The sequence below is a fragment of the Hemiscyllium ocellatum genome, chromosome 48, assembly GCF_020745735.1.
Source record: "Hemiscyllium ocellatum isolate sHemOce1 chromosome 48, sHemOce1.pat.X.cur, whole genome shotgun sequence".
Taxonomy (NCBI): domain Eukaryota; kingdom Metazoa; phylum Chordata; class Chondrichthyes; order Orectolobiformes; family Hemiscylliidae; genus Hemiscyllium; species Hemiscyllium ocellatum.
Window position 1 is genome coordinate 4848354 of NC_083448.1, and position 19287 is coordinate 4867640.

Genomic DNA, 19287 nt, shown 5'->3' on the forward strand with positions numbered 1-19287 from the left:
CTGTAGCTAACTGCCGCAAAAGGAGATGATAACCTTGGTAACCTGTCAAGCAAATTTACCAATCTCACACATCTAACAGAAGGAACCTCGCTTGAGAGAAAGGCAGAAGTGTCGGAAGGTATCTGGTTCACGGACTTCTAGAGTGAATCATCCTCTTGAACATAGTGAAACGTTCTGATGCAATTAGCTGTTATTCTGGATAGTGAGGGCTGCTAAGTATTGATGAGGTGGCATGGTGGCTCAGCAGTTAGCACCGCTGCCTCACGGCGCCAAGGACCCAGGTTCAATTCCGGCCTCGGGCGACTGTCTGTTTGGAGTTTGCACATTCTTCCCCCTTGTCTGCGTGGGCTTCCTCCCACAGATGTGCAGGTTAGGGTGGATTGGCCATGCTAAATTACCCATAGTGCTCAGGGATGTGCAAGTTAGAGTGGATTGTCCATGCTAAATTACCCATAGTGTTCAGGGATGTGCAGGTTAGGGTGGATTGTCCATGCTAAATTACCCATAGTGCTCAGGGATGTGCAAGCTAGGGTGGATTGGCTGTGCTAAATTACCCATAGTGCTCAAGGATGTATAGGTTAGGGGTAAATGTAGCATAACAGATAGGGGAATGGGGATGGGTGGGAGTGTTGGGCTGGAGAACTTTTTTCCGCACTGTAGGAATTCTATGATAGGAAAATTCACCGACTCTTCGCTTATCCAACTCGCACGTTTACTTGCGGTGTGATTGCTGCTGCTGGTCTATAGGGGGCAGCGTTTCCTGATCCTCGGGGCTTAGTCACAGTTTAAGGAAGGCTACACATGGGAGTACCTCAACACAGAGCCAAAAATGGGGAACATTGACCATCAAACGTGCTCTGACCTTGTAATACTGCCCCACTGCGCCAGGGGGCAAGGGGTAGGGCGCCGCACTCGATTGGCCTGGCATCCTGGCAGGGAAGCTGGGAGATGACAGCAGTCGCTGTGGGTTGGCAGGAGTGTAGTGAGGCCCCAGGTAGCTCTGCGTGAAGACATGGGAGAGAACAGAATTGCCAGTTAATAACATCAGCAGGATTCCCTCCTCCCCACCCAAGAGGGGCCTGTGTTAGACCCGTCAAACAGACCCACCCCGAGAAATAGCTCTCCGAGCGGAAATCACAGAGTCCCTGCAGGCCGTTCAGCCCACCGGGTCCACACTGACTCTCTGAAGAGCATCCCACCCATACTTGATGCCCTACCCTATCTCAGTAACCCTGTATTTCCCATGGCCAATCCACCATAACCTGCACATCCCTGAGCACTATGGGTAATTTAGCATGGCCAATCCACCCTAACCGGCACATCCCTGAGCACTATGGGTAATTTAGCATGGCCAATCCACCCTAACCTGCACATCCCTGAGCACTATGGGTAATTTAGCATGGCCAATCCACCCTAACCTGCACGTCCCTGAGCACTATGGGTAATTTAGCATGGCCAATCCACCCTAACCTGCACATCCCTGAACACCAGGAGGTTTAGAGTCTCCTCAGTTTAGGGCGCTGACTCTGTGCTGGCTGGTGCTAATGTCAGTGTGTTCCTGCAGTTGGTGTCCGCATTTTCGGAGGAGACTGATTCTCGAGCTGGCCGGTTTACAAAGCCAGTTGTGTTTAACCCCTTCTTTCCTATTATTATTAAGGACTGATTTCTAAAAAAAGAAAGGGGGAGAAAAAAAGAAATATGGGAAAGATGTGGAAGCCTTAGAGAGGAGATTGATCAGGATGCTGCCTGGACTGGAGGGCAGGTCTTACGAAGACAGGTTGAGGGAGCTAGGACCTTTCTCATTGGAGTGAAGAAGGATGAGAGGTGGACAAGATGATGAGAGGCACAGACAGAGTGGATAGCCAGAGACTTTTTCCCAGGACGGAAATGGCGATCACGAGTGGGGCATAGTTTGAAGGTGATTGGAGGAAGGTTTTGGAGAGATGTCAGAGGTCGGTTCTTGACACAGAGAGTGCGGTGGGAATGCACTGCCAGAGGTGGGAGTAGTGTCAGAGACATTAGGGGCATTAAAGCGACTCCTGGATAGGCCCGTGGATGACAGTACAATGAAGGGCGTGTAGGTTAGTCTGATCTTAGAGTAGGATAAAAGGTCAGCACAACATCGAGGGCCGAAAGGCCTGTACTGTGCTGTACTGTCCTATGTTCAATGTTCTACGATTTTCGAAACCTCTATAAGGTCAGCCCTCAGCCTCCGACGCCCCAGGGAAAATAGTTCCAGCCTATTCGGCCTCTCCCTGTAGCTCAAACCCTCCGTTTTCTGAACCCTTTCGAGTTTCACAATGGGAGCAGCGAGACCAGACCCTAACGCAGTTCAGTTGGCGCAGCCGTTGGTAAAGATGGCACCCTGTGATCAAGAGCAGCCCGAGCACGGTCTCACCTCACTGACGTACGGCCTCTTCAGCCCCTGGCCGGGCGACTGCGGTGGCTGCCGTGCCCCCAGGTAGCCATGCTGCGGCGCGCACTGGCTCTGGGCGTTGAACGCGGCGTGGATCGGGGGCGGGCGCGGCTGGCTCACGGAGATGCCCGGCTGCCCCATCGCCCCCGGCACTGCCCCGACGGCCGTTCCTGTGGACATCTGGGCTAGGCCCCTGGCTCCCGAGTGAGTCAGGTACTGGCTACTGTAGGGCTGCGGTGCACTGATCTGCAAAACAAGATGGCGTGGAGGGGGGTTAGAAACAAAACGTTGCTCGGCCGTTATGTCGAACCCCTTTCCAAGCCCCTAAAACCAAAATGCCCAGAGAGCCTCACCTTGCGCCTTGATTTGGGAAAAGGCGACAAATGTAACCTACCTCTCACCCCACCTCCGCTCCCCCACTCCCAATCTGTTATCAAGGAGTGGCCAAATAAAAGGAAATCACTCTATCATTAACAAGTAGCAATTTACTTACCTAATGAACAACTTAACAAAATCACTAATAAACCAGTTAATTCCTCTTGCCAGTATTCCTGAGGAAACACCATTTTAAAGCTATGCTGTTCCAATAAATACAAGTCCCACTTATTGACCAAGGGAGCAGAATTTAGTCTCTCAAGGTTACAGCTAGGCTATGTCCTCCAAACCTTTCTATGTTACCTCCAATGATCCTTTATTCATGAACGCCTCCTCCTTCAGATCCCTGCATCAGGAACAACAGTCCCCACTGAATTCTGGTCAGGCAACTTAACCTATCTAAGAGGGCTCCTTTATCTTTAGCTGGTGGTTACTCAGAGCTGAGACAACCAATCTCCTCAGATGCTCTCTGCCGATTTTTAAACACCTTCTTTCATCCCTTGATGACCTATTCATTTCTTTACAATCAGGTTGGCGCGAGGTTGTCAAAGCCATCAGATTTCAATTTAATTGGTCCTTTATCATCATTAATTGGCTAAATTTAAAAACCTATTGGCTTGGTAAAAATGCCACTTTACTTGCTAACAGGAAAATGTTTCAATTTTTGAGCACTTGCCAACTGGCAAGTTTTGAAATTGCTAAGCATAGAGAGAGAGAGAGGGGAAAAAAACACAACATCCTTTAAAGGGACCACACACACTTCCCCCCTAACCCCAACCCGATCATTTTACAAACATCAAATTCTAACATCCTGCCTTCCAATCCACAAATACTCCACCCAACTTCGCAATGCACAGAACTTAGAGGGATGGACTGATGTAGGGTTTCATCCTGTATTTACCCGACGGGCGTAGGAAGTTCTTAGTCTTGCCAAGTCGACTTTGTCAGTCAAACAGTTCCCCTGGCGCCATCTCCGTGGCAACACTGTGACCAATCAGAGCACGCAGCCTTTCTCTTGTGCGGTGGGGTGTTGTTGCTCCCTTTGAGATTTGGCATTCTTGCATGGGTGTCCAGATCGAGGGCGAGAGGCAAGGTTGGCAGGAGCTCGGATTGGGGGAGCACTTTTGTCGGGAGTGCTGAACCCTGACATCAGTGAGGTCAGCAGTGTCACTACACTCAGCCTCGGGATTCCTGGATCAGGAGGCTGATCCGTGTTTCCCGCTCCGGATGTTTAAGGGTGGAGCTGCTTCTGCAGCAGGCCAATCGATGCCCCGGATTCAGAGAGTTCAGGGACTCCCTGGTTCCTTTTAAAAACGTGGACACTGGTTCTCCACCTGTGTGCTAATGGGGACAGATTCTCCCCGTCTCTCCTCTGTAAGACCACCTTGACCAAACCTCCCCCTCAACTCTCAGATCGCACGGTGGCTCAGTGGTTAGCACTGCTCCCTCGCAGCACCAGGGACCCGGGTTCGATTCCACTCTCGGGCGACCACCTGTGCACGGTCTTCCCGTGCCTACGCAGGTTTCCTCCCACAGTGCCCAGGGATGTGCAGGTTAGGATGGATTGGACATGCTAAATTACCCATAGTGCTCAGGGATGTGCACATTAGGATGGATTGGACATGCTAAATTACCCATAGTGCTCAGGGATGTGCAGGTTAGGGTGGATTGGCCATGCTAAATTATCCATAGTGCCCAGGGATGTGCAAGTTAGGGTGGATTGGCCATGCTAAATTACCTATAGAGCCTAGCGATGTGCAGGTTAGGGTGGATTGGCCATGGGAAATTATTTATGATGTGGAGGTTTGGGTGGGTTGGCCGTGCTAAATTGCCCATAGGGCTCAAGGATGTGCGGGTTAGGATGGATTGACTGTGCTAAATTACCCATAGTGTTCAGGGATGTGCAGGTTAGGGTGGATTGACCATGCTAAATTACCCATAGTGCTCAGGGATGTGCAGGTTAGGGTGGATTGACCATGCTAAATTACCCATAGTGCATCAGGGATGTGCAGGTTAGGGTGGATTGACCGTGCTAAATTACCCATAGTGTTCAGGGATGTGCAGGTTAGGGTGGATTGACCATGCTAAATTACCCATGGTGCTCAGGGATGTGCAGGTTAGAGTGGATTGGCTGTGCTACATTGTCCCATAGTGTTCGGGGATGGGCTGGTAAGCATGGGAAATGCAGGGTAATGTGATAGCGGGAATGGGTGGGATGCTCCTATTCACAGAATCAGTGTGAACTCTGTCGTCTGGGAGGATCCTTCGAACCCCAGCTTCTCCAGTCTACCAACACAATTGCAGGCCCCTAATCCCTGGAAACCTTTGACTCAGTCCTTCCTGGTCAAGAATTCACGTCCCTTTGAGAATTTGGGACCCAAGGTGCATATCTTGTGGAGAACGAGGCATCACTGAGGCCCTGTGCACCCAGCCGAGTCTGAATCTAGCTAAGAGGGCATTCTGCAAGAAATACACTGTCCTCAAAGATTAAAAAACATGAATGCACTCGGAATATCGAGTGCTGGTAACATCTGTGGAGAGAAACAGAGATGATGTTTCGGTTACCTTGCGTTTACAAGATATGTTGGAATGTGGTGCCCAGGGATGTCAATCTGGCTTCCCAGCATCCACTTGGAGCTCCCATGATTCCTTGGGAGTCTCACCATCTTGCTCTCAATTACCCTTCACTCCCACTCATCTGCTGCTACAAACTGCTGAAATGCTGACTGCCTCTCACCTCACTGCGTTTCGCTCTCACCTCAACTGCAATTGGTATTAATTCCCCCTTTCTAAGTGTTCGCACATCCCTTTCCCCACTCTCTCCTTCAAATCTACCCTCCGCCACCGCTTTCTTCAAAATTAGCGGCCTGACTCGACGGGCTGAATGGCATGCTTGCTGCTCCCGTATCTATAGCAACCCTGCGTTACGAAGTTGAAGACGTGTGCTGTACCTTTAAGAGACAGTGAACACTGTTTCACCCTGAGAGCTTACAAGCACCTGTCACATGACCAACGAGCAGTCTCAGCGTGTACTGGAAAATTGAAAAGATGTGACGTTTGGCTGTGACACGGATACCTGAGTTTTGGTTGCTGTTTTGACAACAATTCAAATCCAACCAATCAGTTTAAACTATGCCCCAGGATACTAAAACACAATCGATTCTGAATTTATTGTTGCAGGGTGGCAATAATCATCAAGGGAGAGGGAGGGTAGCGGGAAGGGATTGTGGGGGAGGGCGGGATCGCCTTTCTTACCATTGCGTACGCTCCCACATGTTCCTGGCTCTGCCTCTCCTGCAGGGCAGCGACAGTTGCCGTGGCGGCGATGGTTGCCGTGGCGGCAGCGACGGCGACAGCAGCGGCCGCGGGCTGGGCGAAGCGGGCCGGGGGCCCGGAGTGCGAAGGCAGGCCCATCCCCTCGGAGGGCGACACTGGGCCACCCGGATAGCTGCAAAGGTGGGCAAGGAAGGCAGGGGCACCGAGAGAGAAAGAGAGAGAGAAGGTTACAGCCTGGGAGGTGCCATCTTTTTCTTTCAGGGGCCAGTCTTCCAACCGAGAGATGCCCCGTGCCACCCCTACGCAGCTGTCTACGGGATCTTGGTGTGCACAAATGGGCTGCCGCGTTTCCTCCCGGCGGCCATCTTTCTTTCACCTTCCTGTTGAGATTCTTAACATTCTCCTCCACGCAAGCTTCACAAATCACGGGAACAGGGCTTTTCAAAAGTGACCTCCACCAAGGCATCTTGGCCGACGGTGCAGAATGAGGCCCTTCGGCCCGTCGTGTCTGCGCCGGTCAGAAGCCGGCCACCTCACTCTTCTAACCTCCCTTTCCCCAGCACGTGCCAAATAGCCTTGGCACGGCGAGTCCCCCATCTAAATCCTCCTCCAGTGTGTCGAGAGTTCCTACCTCTCCCCTCCTCCCCCTTACAGGCACAGACTTCCAGATTTCCCAGCATTCTCTGGGGGAAAGCATGTTTCCTCACGGTCCCCCCTCCTGCCCCTTCCTTTCAATCTATCCATCCCCCTCCCTCCCCCCCCCCCAACCAGGTCATTAATTCCCTCCTATCGATACCCCTCACCCTTTTATCCGTCTCAATCATGTCCCCTTCCATTTCCTCCGCTCTGAGGAAAACAAGCCCCTCCCCCAGTCTGTCCCAATCTCTCTTCAAGAACTGAAACCCTTCCCCCCGACCCCCCCCCCCACCCCGAACGAGGCACCATCCTGGTAAATCTCCCTTTGCCCCCTCTCTCCCAGTGCTATCCCATCCCTCCTATAATGTGAATACTCTCTCTGTGTGGCCTCACTCACGGTGTGTACAGTTCCCAGCCAAACCCTCCCTGCTCTTGAACCCTACACCTCAGTTAATGAAGGCAGGTATCCCATAATCCTTTTGAACCTTTATCCACCCCTGTCCTTAGGGGACCGGTGTACAGCAAACTCCCCCAGTATTTCCCAAGCTCCATCACGCATTCCCTTGGCGTAAAACACTTACAGCGGGATAATTGCTTTGGTTTTCACTTGGCTCCCTTAAGAACCCCAAAACAGCTTCTAATTTTCTCCTTATTTGTCAACAGTCGAGCTGATCTGAGCGGCACTCTGAGGGAAAGTTCTGGAGAAACTGAGCAGGCAAAATTAGCTAGCCACCAGGATACACGGACACCACCCAAGCCACAGAAAGACCTGACCCTCTCTCACTAGTATCCTCACATACGGATGAGGAAGGACACCACTTGGACTGAGACAACACATCCATCCCGGGACAGGCCAAACGGAGGCACGCGCGAGAATTCCTAGAAGCGTGGGCATTCCAACCGGAACGCTATCAACAAACCCATCGACTTGGAGCCCATTTACCACCCCGCTGAGAGAAATGACGTCACCACAGGAAATGACATCGCCATCCCAAGGAAACCCCAAGCGCAGAAATTAAAAGCGGGCTCCACCACCCGTACTTCACCGGAGGCTCACTGATGATGTGACCGAGTATGGTGACGAAACGTCTGGAAACGAGCCTTTCAGCTCAGCGAGCAAACCTACATCCAGAACTCAGCAGGTGTGTGGAGGGAGAGAGAGAGAGAGACAGACAGAGAAACCGCGTTGACGTTTCGAGCCTCCTATGACGTCAGATTGTAACTAGACGACCCGCGGAGTCATATAGCAGAGAAACAGACCCTTCGGTCGAACCAGCCCAAACCAAACTATTCCCCCCTGCCTGCTTCTGACCCGTATCCCTCTAAACATTATTTATTCATCTACTTATCGAAATGTCTTTGAAACATCGCCACATCCACCACCATCTGGAAGTTCATTCCACACACTCTCTTTGGGGAAAGAAAATTGCCCCTCATGCCTTTTGCAAACCTTAAAAATGTGTCCCCTTGTCTACAAAATCCCCCAGCTGAGGGGAAAGATATCTGCCATTCACCTTTTCCATGACCCCTCATGATTTTATAAACCTCTATAAGGTCACCCCTTAACCTCCTACGCTCCAATGTAAAATGTCCCAGGCTATCTTTATAACTCAAACCTTGCATACCCAGCAACGTCCTGGTAAATCTCTTCTGAACCCTCTCCAGTTTAATAATATCCTTCCTATACCTGGGTGACCAGAACTGGGCACAGTCCCAGAAGAGGCCTCACCAATGTCCTGTACAACCTCAACGTGATGTCCCAACTACTCATCGCAACTGGGACAATCTAGATTCAACTGAACGGCAAAAGAGCAAGAAAATACCATTTTCATTAGACTCAGAGAGACGTACAGACCCTTCGGTCCAACTTGTCCATGCCGACCCAGATATCCTTTCCTAATCTAGTCCCACCTGCCAGCACCCGGCCCATATCCCTCCAAACCCTTCCTATTCATATACCCATCCAAATGCCTCTTAAATGTGGCCATTGTACCAGCCCCCACCACTTCCTCTGGCAGCTCGTTCCATACCCGTACCACCCTCTGCGTGAAAATGTTGCCCCTCAGGTCCCTTTTATATCTTTCCACTCTCACCCTAAACCTATGCCCCTCTAGTTCTGGACTCCCCCACTCCAGGGAAAATATTTTGTCTATTTATCCTATCCATGCCCCCTCATGATTTTATAAACCTCTATAAGGTCATCCCTCAGCCTCCGACACTCCAGGGAAAACAGAGCCTGTTCAGCCTCTCCCTCCGCCTCCCCCCACCCCTCTACACACACACACACACACACACACACACACACACACACAAAAACACACACACACTCTCCCTCTCTTTCTCTCACACTCACACACACACACTCTCACAAAGACACACACACAAAAACACTCTCTCTCTCCGTCTCTCTCTCTCTCTCTCCCCTCCAACATCGGGACGGCATCACCAGGGACCCGGGTTCGATTCCAGCCTCGGGCGACTGTCTGTGTGGAGTTTGCACATTCTCCCCCGTGTCTGCGTGGGTTTTCTCTGGGTGCTCCGGTTTCCTCCCACAGTCCAAAGATGTACAGGTTAGGGTGAATTGGCCATGCTAAATTACCCATAGTGCCCAGGGATGTGTAGGTTAGGGTGGATTCGCCATGCTAAATTACCCATAGTGCTCAGGGATGTGCAGGTTAGGGTGGATTGGCCATGCTAAATTACCCATAGTGCTCAGGGATGTGCAGGTTAGGATGGATTGGCCATGCTAAATTACCCATAGTGCTCAGGGATGTGCAGGTTAGGGTGGATTGGCCGTGAGGGGGTAAATGTAGGGGAATGGGTCTGGGTGGGATACCCTTCGGAGGGTCGGTGTGGACTTGTTGGGCCTGTTTCCACACAGTATATAATCTAATCTAACCCTTGTAAATCTTTTCCACACCCTTTCAAGTTTCACAACATCCTTCCTGGAGCAGGAAGACCAGGATTGCATGCAATATTCCAAAGGTGGCCGAACCAATGTCCTGTAAAGCCACAACATGGCCTTCATTAGTGTCTGAGATAGAGAGGACACCGATATCCCAGTGGGGTTGATGTGAAGACCGTTCCTATGTTGTCAGTACCTTCCTGCGTAGCCCGTTTCTCCAGGATAGCCAGGCCTGCCGTACAGGCTGGGCTGCATGCACCCCTTCCTGGGACTGGTGTCTGAGGCTGGAAATGACTGCGGGCCCATGAACCGCAGGGAGTTCATTCCTGCACCGTCAGAGGGTGAAACGTGGGTCCCGCAGGAGTCGCTCCCTGGCACCGCCAAGTTCCCCAGTTCCTGTGTGAAAAAGCAGGCAATGAGACGGTGAACAGGAGGGAAGGAGGGAGAGCACGGACAGTTCCTCGGAACGATGTGCCAAGTTAACCTTCAGCAGCTCTCCGTCGATTCACACTCACACACTCACACACATACATTCGCACTCACACTCATTCACACTCACATACACACACACTCGTACACATGCACACTCACACATTCACAAGCATCCTCACACACACACATTCACACACACGCTCTCACGCTCACACACACACATGCTCATACACACAGACACATTAACATTAACACACACACACACATACTCTCTCACAGACACATTAACACACACACGCACTCACACATGCACTCTCACGCACACACATTAATACACACATTCACACACTCACAAACACACAGACACATTAACACACACATACACACACACTCACGCAGACACATTAACACACACTCACTCTCACATTAACACACACACACACACTCACGCAGACACATTAACACACACACACATACACACATGCACTCACACACCCACACACTCACTCACACACATTAACACACACACACCCACACACTCATGCAGACACACAGACACATTAACACACCCACATTCTCACACACACACACTCTCACACACACTCATGCAGACACACTGACATATTAAGACACACACACACACATACACACACACACACGCACACACACACGCACTCACACATACACTCTCACACACACACTCTCATACACACACACACACACACCTCACACACACGCACTCACACACGCTCACACACACACACACATATACTCATACACACACACTCTCACACACACTCATACACACACCCTCACACACATACACACACACACACTCTCTCACACACGCACACATATACTCTCACACACACATTCACACACACTCGCACACTCACAAAAACACACACACCTCACACAAACACTCACACACATACACTCTCACACAGACAGACACACACAGTCTCGCACACACAGTCTCTCTCACACACACAGACACACACTCTCTCACACACACACAGTCTCTCTCACACACACAGACACACACACTCTCACACACACACATTCTCTCTCACACACACAGACACACACTCTCTCACACACACACAGTCTCTCTCACACACACACAGTCTCTCTCACACACACAGACACACACTCTCTCACACACACAGAGTCTCTCTCACACACACAGTCTCTCTCACACACACAGACACACAGTCTCTCCCACACACACAGACACACACTCTCTCACACATACAGACACACACTCTCTCACATACACAGACACACACTCTCTCACACACACAGTCTCTCTCACATACACAGTCTCTCTCACACAGACACACAGTCTCTCACACAAAAACACACAGACACCCACCCACCCACACACACACTCTCATACACTCACACACACACACACACACACACACATGCACATGCGTTTCAGAGGCTACTCTCCAGCACTGACTACTGAGGGAGTGTTGCGGAGGGGATACTAATGGTGTAATAGAGCATAGAAGAGTACAGCACAGTACAGGCCCTTCGGCCCATAATATTGTGCTGAGCATTTATCTTATTATAAGATCAACCTAAGCTGCACATCCCTCAAATTACAGCCATCCTCGGGCCTATCCAAGAGTCGCTTAACTGTCCCTAATGTCTCTGACACTATTCCCCCCGCTGGCAGTGCATTCCCATCACTCTCTGTGTAAAGAACCGCCCTCTGACATCTCCCCGAAACCTTCCTCCAATCACCTTGAATGAATGTTTGTGTGTGTGTGTGTGTGTGTGTGTGTGTGTGTGTGTGTGTGTGTGGGTTGGAGCCTGTGTATGAGTGTTTCTGTGTGCATGCATGTGTGTATGAGTGTTTGTGTGTGTGTGTGCGTGTGTGTATGTGAGTGTGTGAGTGTGTGTGTGTGAGTGCATATGTGTGTGAGTGCGTGTGTGTGTGAGTGCGTGTGTGTGTGAGTGCGTGTGTGTGAGTGCATATGTGTGTGAGTGCGTGTGTGAGCGTGTGTGTGTGAGCGTGTGTGTGAGTGTATGTGAGTGTGAGAGTGTGTGTGTGAGTGTGTGTGAGTGTGTGTGAGTGCATGTGTATGTGTATGAGTGTGTGCGAGTGTGAATGCGTGAGTGTTTGTGTGTGTGAGTGCATGTGTACTTGTGTGTGCGAGCGTGTGAGTGTATGTGAGTGTGTGTGTGTGTGTGTGAGTGTGTGTGTGTGTATGAGTGTGTGCGAGTGTGAATGCGTGAGTGTTTGTGTGTGTGAGTGCATGTGTATTTGTGTGTGTGAGTGCGTGTGTGTGAGTGCGAGAGAGTGTGTATGTGTATGTGAGTGTGTATGAGAGAGTATGTGTGTGTGTGTGTGAGTGCATGTGTATGTGCATGTGAGTGAGAGTGTGTGAGAGAGTGTGTGAGTGCATGTGTATGTGTGTGCGTTTGAGAGTGTGTGTGAGAGAGTGTGTGTGAGTGAATGTATATGTGTGTGTGTGTGTATGTGTGAGTGTATGTGTGTGTGTGTTTGTGGACAATTTGCAGAACTCCCCTCTGACTCCAAACCGGGCATCTCTGAGAGTGCTCGCCCAGGCCCGATCTGCCTGTATCCGGTAGTTGGCAGGGAACCCAACCAGGGAACAGACACTAACCCAAGGCCGGAGAGTGGGGATAAGGGGCTTTGGGCTGAACTGGGAGGGGGGGGGGGGGGGGGGCGGTAAAAATCCGCCATTGACATAGGAAGACGGATTGGAACAGTCGAAAGGACAGAACTATTGCGGGCCATCAAGGGCACTGTGAAGGAGGGCTGGACATTTCTAACATTGATGGGTTGGGATGGTGCCAACACTGTCATGGTCACATCACACACGTGGCACATATGTCACGGAGCGCCGGGTGCTGGGAAAACGGGATGGGAATGGCCAGGGAAGGTGGGCCGAAGGGCCTTAGTCCCCTAGGCTGCGAACCTCCGAGACCCGCGGGGACTAATCTGCTCTGCAGGTGAGAAGGAAGCTCCCATGGGGCCTTTGACTTGTTAGGGGAGAGGAATCGAACAGGAGGGATTTACCCAGGTGGTACTTGGAAATCCTCCTCAAAGGTTTGACGTCGGAGAACAGACACACCCACACCGGACCCCGTTGCCCTACTCTCCGTCACTGGCACTGGCTCATGCCCACAGTTCACCATTTTCCATTGTCTCAAAATGGCCACACGGAAATGGCCTGGGGTAGCTCGCCAGTTCATGAGAGTGGTACATTTCCGCACAGTTTTTAGTCCAGTTAGAGTCATGGAGATGTACAGCACGGAAACAGACCCTTCGGCCCAATCCATCCATGCCCACCCAAGTATCCCAACCCAATCTAGTCCCACCTGCCAGCACCCGGCCCATATCCCTCCAAACCCTTCCTATTCATATACCCATCCAAATGCCTCTTAAATGTTGCAATTGTACCAGCCTCCATCACTTCCTCTGGCAGCTCATTCCACACACGTACCACCCTCTGCGTGAAAAAGTTGCCCTTCAGGTCCCTTATATATCATTCCCCCTCTCCCCCTAATCCTACGCCCTCAAGTTCTGGACTCCCCAACCCCAGGAGAAAAGACTTTGTTTATCCTATTCATGCCCCCTCATGATTTTATAAACCTCTATAAGGTCACCCCTCAGCCTCTGACGCTCCAGGGAAAACAGCCCCGGCCTGTTCAGTCTCTCCCTGTAGCTCAAACCCTCCAACATCCTTGTCAATCTTTTCTGAACCCTTTCAAGTTTCACAACATCTTTCCGATAGGAAGGAGACCAGAATTGCACGCAATATTCCAACAGCGGCCTAACCAATGTCCTGCACAGCCGCAACATGACCTCCCAACTCCTGTACTCAATACTCTGACCAATAAAGGAAAGCATACCAAACGCTGCCTTCACTATCCTATCTACCTGCGACTCCACTTTCAAGGAGCTATGACCCTGCACTCCGAGGTCTCTTTGTTCAGCAACACTCCCTAGGACCTTACCATTAAGTCCTGCCCTGATTAGCTTGGCCATCAAATGCTGCCTTGTGGAAAATCTCCAACAGCAGAGATCACGCTGAGTTCAATCCAGACCGGTTCCCCCGTGAGTGCCAGCCTTAATCTGACACCTCCCTCCCCCACCCCGAGGGTAGTTGTGCACCCGGTGACCCGGTTCGATGAGGGTAGGGGGGTGGGGTGGTGGTTTGGTCTCTCCCTTCGGCCCGGAATCGACACGGAGGCCCAGAGCCGTTTCACTGACCTGTGAAGGGTGGGCAGCAGCGCAGGCCTCATCAAGCTGGTGGGTCGTGACACCCCCACCGCGGCGCCCCCCGCACGGACGTGGGGGTGTAGCGGGCGACGTGGACTCCCTAGCTCCTCGCACCAGGCCGCCGGAAGGGCTGGGGACAAGGGAGAATGAGTCAGCGGGGCCGAAGACCGAGAAACAAAACTAAAACTCCCCTACCCCCCCCCAGGGGTGTGTACTCAGGCCCCTACTGTACCCACTGTATGCCCATGACTGCGTCGCCAAATACCAGACTGATGCCATCCACACCTTCGCTGATGACACCACCACAGTCGGTCAAATCTCAGATGAAAGAGACGACAGACGGGATGTGGAAGATCTGGCTGAGAACAGCTCTCAATGTCGGCAAAACCAAGGAGCTCTATTGACGCCCAGCGGGATGGTACTCATGCCCACCGTCCCCACTACACATTAACAGCTCAGAGGTGGAACGAGTGGAGAGCGTCAAGCTCCTGGGAAGTGGGTCACCCTCAACAAGCTTTCTTGGACTCTTCATGTGGACGCACCGGCTACACCGGCCTAACAACATCTCTTCTCCCTCAGGAAGCTGAGGAAATGTGGCGAGTACCCTGGCCAACTTTTATAGGTGCGCCATCCAGAGCGTTCTGTCTGGGTGTATCGCGCCCCGGTGATGCCAACCGTGTACCCAATTCAAGATGGGAGACGGTTACAGAGAGGGGTGGACTCGGCCCGGACAATCACAAAGGCCCAACCTCCCAGCTACAGGATCCATCTCCCAGGCCCCGCTGTCAGGGAAAGGCCGGGCAGCCTTCTCAAAGCTCCATCCCACCCTGGCAATGTTTTTCTCCAGCCTCTACCATCGGGGGAGAAGGTACAGAAGGCTGAACACCCACACACCAGCCGGTGTAGGAACAGTTTCTACCCTCCTGTTGTTAGACACTGAATGGACTCGCAAACCCTTAACATTCCCCTGTCACTGTGTTTTTATTTTTGCCGCTGTTTACCTATTATTTTCTTATCTATGCTCCTTAACTCCGCGATCGGCCTGTATTGCTGGCAAAACAAAGCTTTGCACTGTATCGCGGGACACGGGACAATCAATTCAATTCAATTCAGAACTGCTCACAGTGCTCTAGAAGTGGTCTCTCCAGCGCCTTGTCTAGTTGTAGTAAGAGTTCCCTCCTCTTACCCTCCAACCCCTTTGAAATAAGGGCCGACATTCCATTTGCTCTTCCTGATTCCTTGCTATCCTGATGTGCTAGCTTTCTGTGTTTCACGTACAAGAATTCCCCCCGCCACCTCCAAATCCCGATGTGTTGCAGTTTTCCACAGCCTTGAATGTTCCCTCAGATTCCAACAGGATCTGGACCAGATGAGCCAATGGGCCGAGGAGTGGCAGATGGAGTTTAATTCAGATAAATGTGAGGTGCTGCATTTTGGGAAAGCAAATCTTAGCAGGACTTATCCACTTAACGGTAAGGTCCTGGGGAGTGTTGCTGAACAAAGAGACCTTGGAGTGCAGGTTCATAGCTCCTTGAAAGTAGAGTCGCAGGTAGATAGGATAGTGAAGAAGGTGTTTGGTATGCTTTCCTTTATTGGTCAGAGTATTGAGTACAGGAGTTGGGAGGTCATGTTGCGGCTGTACAGGACATTGGTCAGGCCGCTGTTGGAATATTGCGTGCAATTCTGGTCTCCTTCCTATCGGAAAGATGTTGTGAAACCTGAAAGAGTTCAGAAAAGATTTACAAAGATGTTGGAAAGTTTGAGCTATAGGGAGAGGCTGAACAGGCCAGGGCTGTTTTCCCTGGAGCGTCGGAGGCTGAGGGGTGACCTGATAGAGGTTTACAAAATCATGAGGGGGCATGGATAGGGTAAATAGACAAGGTCTTTTCCCTGGGGTGGGGGAGTCCAGAACTAGAGGGGCATAGGTTTAGGGTGAGAGGGGAAAGATATAAAAGGGGGACATTTTTCATGCAGAGGGTGGTACGTGTATGGAATGAGCTGCCAGAGGAAGTGGTGGAGGCTGGTAAAATTGCTACATTTAAAAGGAATCTGGATGGGTATATGAATAGGAAGGGTTTGGAGGGATATGGGCTGGCAAATGGGACTAGAGTGGGTTGGGATATCTGGTTGGCACGAATGAGTTGGACCGAAGGGTCTGTTTCCGTGCTGTACATCTCTATGGCTCGATGTACCTAGGCACAGTGAAGAGTTTTGTTTTTGCGTGCAGATTATATCATACAAAGTACATTAAAGTAATAGATCAGAGTGAGGAATATAATGTTGCTGCTGCAGAGAAAGAGCAAGATCAACATTCAATATAAAGTTGAAAACTTAATGTCCATTCAGAAATCTGATATAAATGAGGAAGAAGCTGCTCTTGAATCTGTTGGCCTGTGTGTTTAACTTTTTTGTATTTTTGCCCAACAAAAGAAGATGGGAGAGAATATAATTTGGGCATGCAGCGAGTAACTCCCCTCCTGGCTTCCCCCAAAGCCTGTCCCCACCATCGACAAGGCCCAAGTCAGGAGGGTGTGTGAGGGAATACTCCCCACTTGCCCTGGATGGGGGGGGACAGATCCAACAACACTCGAGAATCATCCAGGGACAGAGCAGCCCCCCGCTCGATTGTCCCCACACCCACAAACCCCCCCACTCCCTCCAGCACCACCCCCCGACGCTCAACAAGACGCACTGCAGCAACTCTCCCAGGCTCCTCAGACAGCACCTTCCAAACCCCACGGCCCATTCCATCGGGAAGGACAAGGGGCAGCAGGTACATGGGAACACCACCCCCCCCGCAAGTTCCCCTCACCATCCGTGACTCGAAAATATATAGGCCGTTCCTTCAGTGTCACTGGGTCAGAATCCTGGCTCTCCCTTCATGAGAGCGCTGTGTGGGGAGTCCCTACACCACACGCGTTTCAAGATGGCGGCTCACCCCAACCACCCACCTTCTCAAGGGGGCAACTGGGTGGGTAAAATCGGTCAAGATCTGGTCCAGCCAGTGACCCCCACACCCCGCAAGCGAATAAAGTTTAAAAAGGAGTTACATTGGCCATCTTCCAATCTAATGTGAGCATCTCTGAACCAAAAGGGTTTGACAGATCTTAAACCAACATATTAACTATTTCACTGCTTTCAAGAAATCCATCAGGAGACATGTCGACCCATGAGTCCGACGACTCGTACTGAATCACCTCCCTGGTGATTATAATTTGCCCTCTCTTCCATTGACTGGTTTATCGCGTCTGACAGATGCGACTTGTACCTGTTACAGAGAATGCGGATGTAAAACCCTTGATCAGTCCATCCTCTCCTAATCCAGCCCAGGGACACTGCAAAGGCTCTATCCCTGAGTATATTTCAGCAGATTTCATATTACCAGTGACGTAGCATCGAATCCCTACAGCGTGGAAACAGGCCTTTCGGCCCACCAAGTCCACACCGACCCTCCGAAGAGTGTCCCACCCAGCTCCATTCCCCCTACCATATTATCTTATATTCACCCCTGAGCACTATGGGCAATTTAGCATGGCCAATCCACCCTAACCTGCATATCCCTGAACACTATGAGTAATTTAGCATGGCCAATCCACCCTAACCTGCACATCCCTGAGCACTATGGGTAATTTAGCATGGCCAATCCACCCTAACCTGCACACCCCTGAACACTATGAGTAATTTAGCACGGCCAATCCACCCTAACCTGCACATCCCTGAGCACTATGGGCAATTTAGCATGGCCAATCCACCCTAACCTGCACATCGCTGAACACTATGGGTAATTTAGCATGGCCAATCCACCCTAACCTGCACATCCCTGAACACTATGGGTAATTTAGCATGGCCAATCCACCCTAACCTGCACATCCCTGAGCACTATGGGTTAATTTAGCACGGCCAATCCACCTTAACCTGCACATCCCTGAACACTATGGACAATTTAGCATGGCCAATCCACCCTAACCTGCACATCCCTGAGCACTATGGGTAATTTAGCATGGCCAATCCACCCTAACCTGCACATCCCTGAGCACTATGGGTAATTTAGCACGACCAATCCACCCTGACCTGCACATCTTTGGACTGTGGGAGGAAACCGGAGCACCCGGAGGAAACCCACGCAGACAGGGGAGAATGTGCAAACTCCACACCGACTGGAATTGAACCGGGGTCCCTGGTGCTGTGAGGCAGCGGTGCTAACCACTGAGTCACCATGGCACCTGTACAGGGTTATGGGAACGGGGTGCAGGTAAAAGCCATGATCCTGTTGATTGGTGGGATAGTTTCGAAGGCCGTGTATCTGCTCCTATTGGCCGGGAATGTTTCTAAGGACAGAGGAGGCGGAGCCTGATGTCAAGCAGGTGGCCTGGAAATCATTTGCATTCCTTCGACCTGCTGAACCGGGTCGTCGCAATGGGAACGTACCGTCAAACATCCCACAAGTCTCTGCTCAAAGGCTCTCTGGAACACCCAGTGAAGTAGATCTTGAACCGCTGCCTGGAAGCTCTCCGGAATCTGCAGGTGCTACAGGAGAACGAGAAGAGACGACCACAGTGTGACCAGAGGGAACATTCACTGGATGTGTGTGTGTGAGAGAGAGAGCGAGAGAGAGAATGTGTGTTTGTGTGTGTGTGAATGTATATGTGAGACAGAGAAAGTGTGTGTGTGTGAGAGAGAGAGTGAGAGTGTGTGTGTATGAGAGACTGTGTGTTTGAGTGTGTGTGTGTGTGTGTGTGTGTGTGTTTTAGTGTGAGTGTATATGTATGAGTGTGTGTGTGAGAGTGTGTGTGCGTGAGAGTGGGCTTGTGAACACGTGACAGTGTGCATGCTTGTGAGTGTGACAATGAATGTGTGAGAGTAAGTGTGTTTGCTTGTGAGGCCTGTGTGTTTGTGAGAGTGTGCGTGTACATGTGTGTGTGCACGTGTGCTTGTGAGTGTGTCAGAAAGTATGTGTGCATGTGCGTATGTGTGTGTTTTTCTTGT

At 51.1% G+C, this 19287-nt stretch overlaps 1 protein-coding gene across 1 annotated transcript in view; it reads right to left on the reverse strand.

Annotated features, from left to right (window-relative positions):
• Positions 1-19287, reverse strand: part of LOC132836851 (zinc finger MIZ domain-containing protein 1-like) — a 91578-nt gene that overhangs the window by 57148 nt on the left and 15143 nt on the right. The window contains exons 3-7 of the mRNA XM_060856387.1: positions 18730-18828; positions 9805-10004; positions 6047-6239; positions 2399-2662; positions 863-1000 (exon numbers count right to left, since the gene is read on the reverse strand). Of these exons, the coding sequence (XP_060712370.1) occupies positions 863-1000; positions 2399-2662; positions 6047-6239; positions 9805-10004; positions 18730-18828 (894 nt within the window). The remainder of the gene's footprint in view (positions 1-862; positions 1001-2398; positions 2663-6046; positions 6240-9804; positions 10005-18729; positions 18829-19287) is intronic.